We start from the raw sequence: 12,828 nt of genomic DNA on the forward strand, positions 1-12,828 counted from the left end.
GCTAACCAAAAGTTCAGTTATTTGAATCCACCAGCCATCCTATAATCCTGTGTGGCCCCATGAGGTTGCTAGGCATTAGAATCCATTCAGGGGCGCACACACAACAATAGCAACAGTGGGTGTTTACGGATTGCCTGGATGTCTACGCGATACATGAAACCCAGACACTGGATAAGACTTGCTTCGGGCCTCATTCAAATCTTTAAGTTTCATCGCATCCTCCGTTAAGGTTCTAAAAGTCTTTGTTCCTAAGATTATTTTTTGACCATGATTTGTTTTGTCTGAGCGTCTCTAGAGGCATCCTGAATAATTCCTGAAAGGAGCATCCTTGTCAAACCAAAGCAGTATGCAGAAGGAGAAACCGTGCTGATGGAAGGGGGCGACGGGTATAGAGGAGAAGCAGACCCCAGAGCCAGCCTCTCCTTTGGCTACTGTGGTAGCGCAGTGGTCAACAGGAAGGACACTGCTTTCTTCTAGCCTTAACCCTTCACTGCTGCCACCATCTTCGCTATAGCTAGTCCCCTAGAAAGAGGAAGGACCTGTTTGGGGCTACACTACAGATATAGAAATCAAGATAGGTTTTCCGAAATGTAATTTGCCAAGAAGGCGAACATTTAGATTGGGGCCTGACTCTGAAGGACAGGCCAAGGTGAGGCCAAATACCGATTTCTGGTGGCACCTGAAAACGAGATGATGCTATTGAAAGGAAACTTCTTGGTTTTGATTATGTGGTTTTCTTAGCATCAGAAATTCAGGACATTGCATTATCAAACTTTAGCTAGACCAGAGATTGGCAATTATTTCTGCGTGTGAAAGGTGAGACAGTAAGGATTTTCGGTTTTGCAAGCCATACGTTCTCTGCTGCAGCTTCGCAACTGCTGTTCAGTATGTAGAAGGTCACCATAGACAAGATAAAACAAATGTGTGGCTGTGTTCCAAACTTTATTTACAAAAACAGGGGGCTGGACTTCAGGGGGGTTTGTTTGGCCCCTGTGCTGTGTCGTTGACAGATTCTTTTTAGAGACCTGAAAGTTAGACATGACTAGGAAGCATCAGCTCCGGTTGTTGTTGTTGTTGTTGTTGTTGTTTGGTATGGTTTGGAGAAGAGGTGAAATGACTTGTCGAAAGGCATACATGAGCTCATGATTGAGCCAAGTAGAACATCGCAGGCGACTCTGAGTGTGTTTACACCTCACTGCCACCAAGTCTCTGCTGGCTCATTGGGACCCCCGGGGTGGGGGTGGGGAGTTTGGAGACTGTAGACACTGTTTATGGGAGTAGAAAGCCCAATCTGGCTCCCTCAGAGATACTGGTAGTTTTGAACTGGCTACTGTGCTGATCATGACCCAGCGTGGATCCACGACACCATCTGGGTGCCTGTGACTGAGCGTGGGGCCCCTGTGCTGCACTGAGCTGCCTCCGTGGTGGGAGTGGGCTGTAGGCTTTGTTTTTTCAAAGAGGCCCCATCATGAAGTGCAAGAAAGACCTGCCTGAGGTGGTCTGACATAGCAGCCGGGAGACCTCAGGGTGGTCCTTGACTTGAGGCAGCTCTTTCGCCCCGCGACCTTGCCTCCCATTTGCTTCGAGGGGCCCTGTTCACAGCAAGACGGCACTACAGGTCGCATCCGTGCTGACGGAGAACGCCTGCCTCGGGGTTGTGCAAAAGCAATGGGCTCCCGCAGCTGCGTCACCGCGTTGGATCACTTCGGCTCGGAGTGCCAGGAGATTTGAGACAGATGTTTTCAGACATGCCGCATGCTTAAAACATTTCCAGGGGTCGGGCCGCGCAGAGTGACTTCATACGCGGAGCAATAGGGAAAGTATGCAAGTGGAGGACCCAAGCGTTTATCCACGGCCAGGTTCATGGCCAAGCCCTTTGCATTACATCTGCCCGTCAGGGTTGGTCTTTCATCTGCGGTGCCCTCCGTGTTGCTCTTTGTCTGCCCGTGAATAAAGTGCAGCATTGTGGTTAGTAATCCCACTCCAGTGACTCGACTTCAAATGTGGTTTTGGAGCGCGTCCCAGAGTTCTGTTTGCTAAGCTTCCTACTCCTGTTTCAGAGACACCCCTGGATTCAGAGCTGCGAGCACTCAAGGCTTCCCTCGTTCCTGAAACCTGTCGGGTTGTGGGCGCTCGCTCTCCCCCTCCCCTTCTTGCTCCTTTCTTCTTTTTTTTTTTAAACCCAAAAATTCCTTCTTCTTTTTTTTTTTTTAAACTTTCCAAGGCAAGTTCATGGATACTAAGCTGATGTGTTTCTTGTTCTTTTTCTCCCTGCCTCCGCTCCTAGTGAGTAACCACTCGGGCCGCATCAAGGTGGTCTTTACTCCGAGCATCTGTAAAGTGACCTGCACCAAGGGCAGCTGTCGGAACAGCTGCGAGAAGGGCAATACCACCACCCTCATTAGTGAGAACGGCCACGCCGCCGACACGCTGACGGCGACCAACTTCAGAGTGGGTGAGTTCCGCCCCGTCCCTCGCCCGGCCCTGACCAACTAGGTGGCTGGGAGGTCGGAGCCTTTCGACCCCCTACCCCACCCCATCCTCTCGGTTTGCACCGCTCTTGGCGGGCAGGGGCTTCTGTCTCCCTATGGATGTGCTTCTTTTGCGGGATTGTTTTTCTAGTTTCTGAATGATCTTAAGCCTGAGCTTTGGCTTCTTTGGGGTATGGCAACGAGGCTGTTGCTCCTTATCATATGTGAAGCTGTGTGGTGCTGGGGGGCAGCAGACCGGTTGTAGACTAAGAACCTAAGGCAGAATTCCCATGAAGCAGCTTCAGGTTTTATCTGCCCAGTGGTAAGCAGGCTTTGCACAAGAGTTGACTCATGTTATAAAATACGGTAGGTGGTGATGGAGGTTCAACTTTTGCTTCAGGAATAACCTTGTTCTCGGCAGCGGGGGTGGGTGGGTGTTGAAAATCGTCAAAACCCTGCACGGTGGTTCTAGAAAGGGTTACATACTTGCATCTTTTGCCAGGTTTCTGCTCTGAATTATACATTGATGTATAGCGTGGATTTAGGGGAAGAGATACTAATGAAAGAATTACTGTCATCACTCAAAAACTTTGAAGTCTTTCATCATGAATTTAAACTTGAATTATGACAATCACTGGCAGCGCAAAAGCCATTTTGCTTCTTCTTAAAATGTGTTTCCTTTTCACTCTTTTGGGGGTAAATTGAGACGGCATTGTGGTTCTCCGAGGGCTGTCCCCCTGCCATGTTGTCATGTCGTGCAGTATTTTTGTCACAGAAAAAGTCTTTTATTATTTCTTGACCAATTATGGTTTGCCATGGGCACTTGAATAATCACAGACACCCGTGTTATATATGAGTTACTCACAAGAATAACCCTGTGTCAGACAGATAATAACACTGGCTAGCGCTGGACTTTTTATGGAATATTGCTGTTTAGTCTTGGGAGTATGTGTCTGGGGCAAGAGAACTGGTGTCTGTTTCAAGCTGGTTTCCATCAAGACAAAATACAAGGGGCAGCTTGGAATCCTTGTTGGCTTTTAGACGGTTCCACCAAGTGATCATGACTCCTAACCCTTCAGGGGACTAGGCAGTATTCCTGATTGTCTCTACTAGGGAAAAACAACAACAACAACAAAAACCACGTACGTTGTAAACACAATTTAAAAGGGCACATACTGTAAATGAGCCACCGACGTAGGGGTGCCCCAGACCTGTTGTAGACAGAATCCAGCTGCTTGGTGCCAGATGACACTTTGTGCTGAGCAGGGCAGGAGAGGAAGTGAATGAGGTAGCCCTGATTCTGGTTCTGGTCCATCACCCACTAGCAAACACACTGATTCTGCCAGTCAATGTTCCAGACCCCCGTTTCTCTCCCCCACGAAATGAAGGCGACTGCCTTCAGTCACATCTACAGTCCGTTCATCTTGAACCCTTAGGACTCTTATCTTCGAGAAGGAGGTCCTGACTGTTTTGGAGGGCCGTGGACGTGGACGTGGACAAAGGGCAACTCCCGACTGGTTCCTCTGGGCTCCGTCACTGAGCACAGTTACTTCCACACACAAGAACACCCAAGCCAGCGCTGAGGGAGTCCAGACAAAGATCGGCAGAGCAGTTGACATGTTTAAAAATAAAGAGTGGGGTCGGGAGCGTAGTAAGCTATCGTTTCACATTCAAAATCATGAAAAAAAAATTCATTTATATCCGGCGACATTGTTCTCTCTTGGTTTACATTATGGTTGAAATAGTGGATCCCTTGAGGGGCACGTTTTATAATTTTTCCTCAGTGAATAATGGTAATTTTGCAGAACTTAGAGATCATGAGTCTTCAGGAAAAAATGTTCAGATTTGTTTCTAGGCACATAAAAATCCCTTTTTAGACTTTACTGATTTTAATACCATTTTATTAACTGCAAAGCACTTTTCACTTATTGATTATTTCTGTCTCTATGTATATTTGTATAATATAGTTAATCTTTTGGCAAATAACTTGGATAGGTATAGGGGAGATAGTATAGTTTCAAGAAAATTGAAAATTGATCGTTGCTTGTTAGTTACACTCTTTGACCTGTAAAATGGAAGCAACAAATACCAGTTGGAGTTGGCTGACACCCATTCGCGGTTGAGCCCCTGAGAGTCGGAGCAGAACCGTCCTCCGCAGGGTTTTCAGTGGCTGGATTTTCAGAAGTCTGTCACCAGGCCTTTGCTCCGAGGTGCCACTCAGTGGACTCCCACCTTTAACCTTTCAGCTAGCAGCCAGATGTGCTCACTGCCCGCACCACCAACGACTCCTTCTGAGAGGTTAAGTGCTAAAGGCCTGCGTCTGCAAACTTTCCCTGTAAAGGGCCAGAGAGTAAATATTTTCAGACTGACTTCTCAGTTGCAACCACTCCACTCTGGAAGCAGCCACAGGGTCTGTGTGTGAATGGGTGAGGCTGTGCTTCAGCAAGAGGCCAGCGCCACAGCACCTGAGCTGAAGAGGCTACGTAGACCATGGGCGTTAGGCCCGGAAGGGTTATGTGACTTTGCCTTATGTGAGAGAGAGGGAGAGGAGTGAGAGGGAGAGAAAAGAAAGAACCCGAGAGGTCGACAGTTCCAATCCTAACTTCATCACAGTTCAGCCACGAGCCAGGGGGTAGGTTTGGCTCAGTATCCTCTCCAGACCTGTGATGCCTTTTCCACGTGGTGCAGGTGGTAATAGCTGTCACAGGATATTCTCTCGCAGGTGCTCCAGTCTCCCTCCCTCCCTCCCTCCCACCCCTGTGTTGGTTCTTCTGGCCTATAGTGGCTTCTCAGGGCAGGTGGGAGAGGCAGCTGTTTCCCCATGGCTACTAAGCATGGAGGCTCAGTTCTTGGGATTTACTGAGAAAGGTCCTAAGTAACTTCCACCTAACATGACTCTAAAAGTGATTGCTGAGTGAAGAAGATATCCAGAGAATGTCGTCTGAGAGGTAGAATAAACCCTTTTTTATGAGTGATGACATTGGTTTGGTATAATTATTTACATGATTATTTACATGAAGCGACATTTCTCTAAAGGGGATTTCTAATTCTAATGAGCTCTCTCTCTCTTTTTCCTGCCGTTCCCCATTCCCTATATTCACTCAACACCACCCTCCTTTAAAAAAAGAGGAAACATATCCTGAGTTGGATGGGCCAGCAGATGAGCCATGGTTGCTTTACAATGTACATTCGGGATAGAATGAAGCTGACCTTGTGGGAGTTAAAAGTTGTTTACAGAGACTTACGTTCTTCCACCAAGAGGAATGTCTGGAGTCATGTGTGTGTCAAAGACAGTAATATGGTCACTTGGCATAACTGACTTGTGGAGACACTGGAACGCCATCATGATTGCTAAAATAACACGTGGTTTATAGAGTGCTGCACTCTCTGATGAGTTCCAAAGGACTCCTGCTCTATTAGCACCAATGGGGTAATTATTAAAAGGCATTTGGTAATTTGAAAAATGTGTTCGCAGATGTTATTGCAGTGACGCTTGCTCTTTCTGCAAGAGTTGAATGGTGGTCTTCATCATTTGCTCATGCGGGCCCTGAGGCTTTAATGACTGGCTTAAAGCTGACAAAGTCAGGTGCTTTTATTCCAGACTCTAAATAGGTCTGGCTCTGGCCATGTCACCTCCTGGGGTCATATAGTAAGTGATTACGTGCAACCACTGTACTACATTTCCCAAGATAAACAAATTGTAAAACTGCCTTTTAAGAGCTTATGTTTTAAGGAGCAGATGAGATGTAAATAATCCTAAACCGAAATGTACAACCCATAAAAGGAGCCCAGGGCAAGGGGGGATCACTTATAGCTGAGGGGTAGTGTACATCGAGGAAAGGGAGGGCGTGCAGCTTCTCTGCCCTGTGCACCTCGCTCTTGATAGCTCCTGAACATGGGGATTTACGGTAGGGACAGACTGCCTGATTGTGGCCTGATGGGGGCAGTGGAACTCAAAACATTGGTACATGCCAACAATTAAGATGGATGAGAAGAGCGTGGGGGTAGGAGAATTCGGCCTGGAGACAAGAAGATGCTGGTAGTTTCTGTGAATTGGCCATAGAGTTACAGGGGTGCTTCCACCCTGCCCCATACGGTGGATGTGAGTCAGCATTGACGCAATGGTAGGGAGTAATAGTAGTGAGTCATTGGGCACAGAAAGCACGGAAGGTAATCTCTGTGGCTAGCTGCCATTGGGCTGAGTCTGACTCATGGTGACTTCACATGTGAAAGAATGAAGTGTCCAGTCCTGTGCCATCTTCAGGATAGTTCCACTCACGTGCAGGCAGCATGAAGGTGGTAGTGGACTGGGAAGGTAGACTGGGAAGGTAGTAGTGGACTGGGAAGGTGGATTGGAGCAGGACTGTGGTGGAGCATCTCGATGTTCAGGTTGTAGGATTTGGACGATACTCTTTTGTTATTGTAAGGTGCCTTCCAGTTGTTTCTGACGCATAGCGGCCCTATGGACAGAATGACATGCTGTGCCAGCCTCACAATTGTTCTCATGTTTGAACCCATCGATGGAGCCACCATGTTGATCCATCTTCCTCTTGTTCCTTGCCCTTCTGCTTGACCAAGTGGGATGTCCTTCTCCAGGGACTGGTCTCTCCTGCTAACACGTCCAAAGTCCATGAGATGAAGTCTTGCCTTCCTTGCCTCTAGGAGGCACCCTGGCTGTGCCCTTCTCCCAGGACAGGTGTGCTTGTTCTTTTGCCAATCCCATAGTGCTTCCGATATTCTCTGCCAACACCGTCATCCAAGTGCATCACTTCCTCTTTGGTCTTCTTCATTCAATGTCTTATTCTTTCAGGCTGTACTAAGTAAGTCTCTCCAGAAGGAGAAGTTGATATTTAGCTTTCGGTTTTTTAGAAAGAGAGCACTTCTTTTCCATTTTTTGGGTAGGACACCAAGAGGCTCAATAAGTTTCTGACCAGCCCACAGAAGGGAGGACGATCTTCAGTGGCTCTGTGGTTTGGTGGATGATCTACTCTGGAGCCTCTCCTCATGGATCTGACAAAACCGACTTAATAGTTGAGTGTTTTGATTAGGAATGGAAGCAGTGCAGATTGCTAAACTCATTAGATAAGTTCTCTTAGTAAGGGGGTGAAGAAAATTCCCTCTTAATGAGGCATTAAAGAAAACAGCATACCTGCTTAAGGAGGAAAAGCAATTAGATTTTTTTTCTTTCTTTCTGGCAACTTCGTCAGGTGCGGAGTCTTTTGCCCTCCACCAGTTGTCACTGTGTGACCCCTGAGTGTGTATCCAGCACACAAACCAGTGAAATGTCAAACTGTGACTCTCTGAGTAGCTACCAGATAGAGTTTCTCATTAATGCGCTATACAGAGAGATCACTCCTGTGTCTTCTGAAGAAAGTGGGTGTCCTTCATTTCTGTCATTTAGACGATCTGAGAACTTGTCAAAGAATCTGGTATTTGCATATTTAGTCTTTAAAATGTATTTTATTTTCTAACAATGAATAAATACCAGAAGGTAGAACATGTCATGTTTTGTCTTATTGTCATATGGACCCCCTCCAAAAGGCCGATGCTAAGAACCTTCTGTCATTGAACATGTATTTTTCAAGCCCCTACTTTGTGCGTGGTATTGGCTTAGGTAGTTAGGGATAGAGTAATGAATAAAACAGTCCATCCTCTCCATTAAAAAACACGAGAATTTATGAACATTAACAATTATAGTGTGTGTGTGTGTATACAATACTGTTGAATGTATATTACCACAAGTACAGTGCAAGAAACACTACATGTGTCCTAACGTCAGGTAGTGATAAGGAGAGAGAATGGAAGCAGTAGAAGAAGGTTTGGCGTCTGCTGAGATGGATGGGTCAGGGAAGGTCTTGTGGATGGGATGTCAGGGGCCGAATGAAGCGAGGAATGAGCTCCGTGAGGGTGTGTTTCATTTCAGCTGTGGAGCAGAGAAAATATCAGTCAAAAGCCTAGTAGATTCAGACTTTTCCTTATCTGTCGTATGGATTGTTTCCGCAACCTCTCCTGTGCCAGTGAATCAAATTGATAAAATCTGTAGATAAAGAGCTTTTTATAGATAGGATCAAAGCAAATGAGTATTGCCCACAGTTGAAAAGGAAACGCTACTGGAATTATTGTATAGAAGAAATCTTGGTTATTGTAATATGAAATAGAGTTAAAAATATAGATTCTCTAACTTTTTGAACTATACCTTTCTTTGGTATAGAGATTATATTTTAGTAAAGGAAATAATGTTTATTTCTGGTGCAACCATGCGTGTGTGTGTGTGTGTGTGTCTGTGTGTGTGTAAAACATGCCGACAGTGTTGAAGGGAGAGGCAGCTCTAGGGCCTAATTGGAGGGAAGAGGGGCAATAGATAGTTTGTTAGAGCCAAGAGAGAGAAAGAGGCCTTATTTGGTTGAAGAAGGGACCCGAAGCTTAGAAGGTGAGGGGGACTTGAGTGGTAGACTAGGAAAGTATGTCTGTAGCAGAACAGTGTAACACCAGGAAGGTGAAGATGCCCAGCAGTGTGCTAAGTCTGTGAGAAAGGCATGGATGATATAGCATTCCTTTGGCCTCTCTCATGAAGCCCATACGGCTCCTTAAAGGAATTAGGCCAAACCGTGCAGGAGTTAAATCACTCAGCTGCTAACCAACAGGTGGGTGGTTCGAACAATGACTCTGGGAGCAAGATGTGGCAGTCTGTTTCTGTAAAGGTTTACAGAAAACCCAATGGGCCAGTGCCACTCTGTCCTGTAGGGTCACTGTGAGTTCAGGCAGCCTGATGACAGTGGGTTCGCCTAGATAAAAGAGGGTAACCCTCAATGAGATGGACTGACCAGTGACTACTGCCACAAGGGGCTCGAACCAGCGACCATTTTCAGGATGGCGCAGCACTGGGAGGGTTTTCTCCACTAGACTTTGGAACCTACTTAGCAACGGCAATAAATGACCTTGCACAATGCCCTGTCTGTCATACAATTGCACAAAATGTATTCTCTCCTTGTCTGTGAATTGGAGCACATGGAATGAGCTTTGGGATGATTTGACCTCCTCGGGCACGCCTGGCCCTCCTGGCTCAGCTGTCACCTGGCTCTCTGGTCTCTGCATTGGTTGTGTCTGTCCCTCTACCTTCACTCCTCCTCATCGGCCACACTGAGTCTGCAGGGAGACCAGAGGTTCCCAAATGCACCAGGTCCTTTTGTGTGTGTGTGTTTATTTTTTTTAACCTGGTGTCCTCTTGGTATGCTATTTGCCAATTGAACCCTTTTAATGAACAAACCACCGACATTGATGAGCTTGATCATGTTTTGCATCCGTCACCACGGTTCCCTTCCAAATGATTCCACCTCTGCGAATAGCAATCCCGTGCCCTCCATGCTGTGACTCCTCCTCCTCCTCCTCCTCCTCCCTTCAGCCCAGGGAGACCACAGATCATCTTTGGCCTCTGTCCATTGACCTCATTCACTTGTCCCTGACCGACATATCAACTCTTCAAGATTCATGCATGTTAGAGCGCGTCTAAGGAAGTCGTATCTCTTTAAGACTGAGCAGACTTCCACTGATGTATGTTTATCCCACAGTTGGCGGATCTGTTATCTGACGATGGGCTCCCGTCCCTGGTTCACGGTGCTACCCCAGCCTACGGGACTCGTCTCTGCATCTAGTCTGTGGGATCGTCACCGGCTTCCCTTTCCAGGCTCCGCCATGCCACCCTCACTCTTCCAAGCCCCATTGCCCTCCTTTGTTCCTGTGACTCTCTCCTCCACTGAACTGTCAGTGTCTTTAGACAGGTCCTGTGTCGCCCATCTTGGTATCTCCAGTGCCTAGCCTGTGCCTCACGTGAAGGCGCGTAATGCATTTTCACTGTTGGAATATATTATGTATGCAGGTGGCCTATAATAAAGACATGCCAAGTCCTCACTGGCTACAGCTGAATCATAAATTCTCAGGTTACTGGGATCACAGGAAAAACCAATCAGCTGAGAAGTCTCTGTCGGGTGTGTGGTCCCCAGGCAAGAGCAGTTATCTGCCGACTCTTGGATGTACACACCAAAGAGCACTTGTGGAGCCAGGGTCTTAACCAGTGCACACAACTGGAGGGCACGGTCTAGTCCCGGCAGAGTGCCGTTGGATTTTATTTACCTGAATGCAGCCATTCTCCCTGCATGGAATACTGCTCCCCACCCATTTCTAAATCCTGACACTCTTTGAAGGAAGGACCTCGGGTTCCATTGCAGCCACTTTGGGGGCTGTGTTTTTTCCTCCCCATAGAATCTCTAGTCATTAGTGTATTGTTCAACACAGCTTGGTCTTGTGAAGGCCGTTGGCTGGTGGTTGAACCTCATTAGTTCGTGAGTGTCCACCCTGGTTAAAGTAGCCTCTGCTGCTTCCTGGGTGCCACAACTTGTGCTTGATAATGAACTGAAAGCGTGAAGGTTTGAACACATGTTCCGGGAGAGGGCGTGGTGATGCACTGCCACCTGAGAGAGCGGCTCTGTGTCCCACACGGGGCTTGCTGGGAGCGGGACCCCCTCGATGACAGTGGCTTTAAAGTGAATCTGATCCCTTGCAGCCGCTCTGAGGCTCATGAGAAGCAACAGGCTGAAGATGTGTGTGGCCTCTGAGGATTGATTTGGTGTGGAGAGAAGGTCAGGGTAGGGGAGAGGGGTGCCCTTCCATCTCTGGAGTGTTGGAAGGTGTGTCCCCTCTGTGTCGCCCTTCCTAGACTGATCTCACTAGCACCCTGACAAGGAGCAGGGTAGAGTAAGTCTTACACTTGGTACTCTGCTATGAGCGCTTCCATGCTCCTGGATGGGCTGGCTCTGGAAAGGTTCGACTCCACACCAAACAATACCACGCAATCTCATGGCGGGGGTAGGCGGAGTGGTACCAGGACCTGTTTGCCAGGATCAGACTCCCTCTTGAGGGGCTTATTGACTTACACAGGAAGCTCCTGTGTCTTGCCAAGCCTGCTGGCAAGGATGAGAGTATTTAAAGCGGGTAGCACGTTTTGGAACCCAAACCTGTGGTTAAGAGGAAAAGTAATCATTGTGAACTAAATGGGGACATCTCCGGTTGATGTATGACTATAACAGTGGCTCCTACTCTTTTGCCATTGACTTTGCTGTCTTCTGTCTGACTTATCCCTGAGCTCCTCCTAGGTTTGAACAAATTTAAGGAAGTTGGACTTAAAATGTATATTGCCATCACATGGATGCGATTCAGCATATGCTTACAAACGGGGCGCATCTTGCCAGACTCGTCTGCACACACAGCAGAGCGCTTGAGTACTTGCTGTCTGTTGACTTTTTAACTCTCAAGGTATATAGTTCTTTGGTTTTTTGGTCTCCAAGTGAAGAAGGAATTCGGCATTTTTGTGTGACTGGAAAAACCTCCTGGAACGAGCATTACAGATGATGTGAAAAGTGTTTTTGTGAGGGCAGCCACACAGTCATCTTCATGCTAGGCAGTCCAGGAAAATAAAATAACTACCAAATGGGCAAGGATCAAGTTAGTGGGGGAGTTTGTTTGAGATTCATTCCACAGCGTTCCATCACAGAGCAAAGAACATGAGAGGAGCCAGCTGCTCCCGCGTTGCCAATTGAACGCAATGCCGCCGTCGGTAGATTGAAGGTTTACGTTTAAAGGATGGCTTGCTGCTCCACGTCATTACCTTGAATGTAGACTCATGCCGTAATTACTGTACAACTGGCTGGCCTGCAGGGTCGGCTTTTTCCTGACATTTGGTGGAGGGGGACAAAAAGTGAACTTTCTTGCCGTCGTGAGAGATGTCTGCACTGTGAGACCCAGCTTCAGATGCCCGTCAGATACAGGACCAGTGTGCTTTGCAGGCTGGGGACTTTCTCAGTTTACCTACCCAAAAAGCACAGCCCAATTTCCATCAACTTTGTCCTTAAAAGAGATGAGCGGGGGAACTTGACGTTTTTGCAGTGAAAGCAGAACATGCCCCCTCTTTTCTGGTCTCTTCGGGAGTGCACCAGGCGACGCTTAGCTAAAACCTGACTTCGCAGGACTGAAATGTGCCCATGACACCTTCAGCCACTGCATTGTCCCTTTCTGAACAAAGGGTGATTTACGAGCCCCCTGGATCGTCTTGTGGTATTAATCACATCTTGAGCCAGCTGTTTTATTGGGTGTACCCAGTGGGTAATTAGAAACATCTGAGAATCTTGTCATCTGCCCAGAAAACCATGACATTGTGTGGAAAAGGGAAAAGAACAGAAAAGTCAAGCATTTTGTTGTGTACTGAGTAAATAGGTGAATTAGTTTAGTATAAAACAGAATTTACTTGGTCTGATACCGTAGTTTGAAAGAGAAGCAAAGCTCTGCAGGCTGAAATGACGCTGCC

At 47.2% G+C, this 12,828-nt stretch overlaps 1 protein-coding gene across 1 annotated transcript in view; it reads left to right on the plus strand.

Moving 5' to 3' along the window:
• The window catches only part of LTBP1 (latent transforming growth factor beta binding protein 1), a 476,077-nt gene that overhangs the window by 175,529 nt on the left and 287,720 nt on the right, over window positions 1-12,828 (plus strand). Inside the window, exon 4 of the mRNA XM_045287025.1 lies at window positions 2,288-2,455. Coding sequence (XP_045142960.1) covers window positions 2,288-2,455 — 168 coding nt within the window. The remainder of the gene's footprint in view (window positions 1-2,287; window positions 2,456-12,828) is intronic.

This window comes from Echinops telfairi, unplaced genomic scaffold, assembly GCF_000313985.2.
Source record: "Echinops telfairi isolate 266 unplaced genomic scaffold, ASM31398v2 ScPeMD7_10;HRSCAF=50, whole genome shotgun sequence".
Classification (NCBI taxonomy): Eukaryota; Metazoa; Chordata; class Mammalia; order Afrosoricida; family Tenrecidae; genus Echinops; species Echinops telfairi.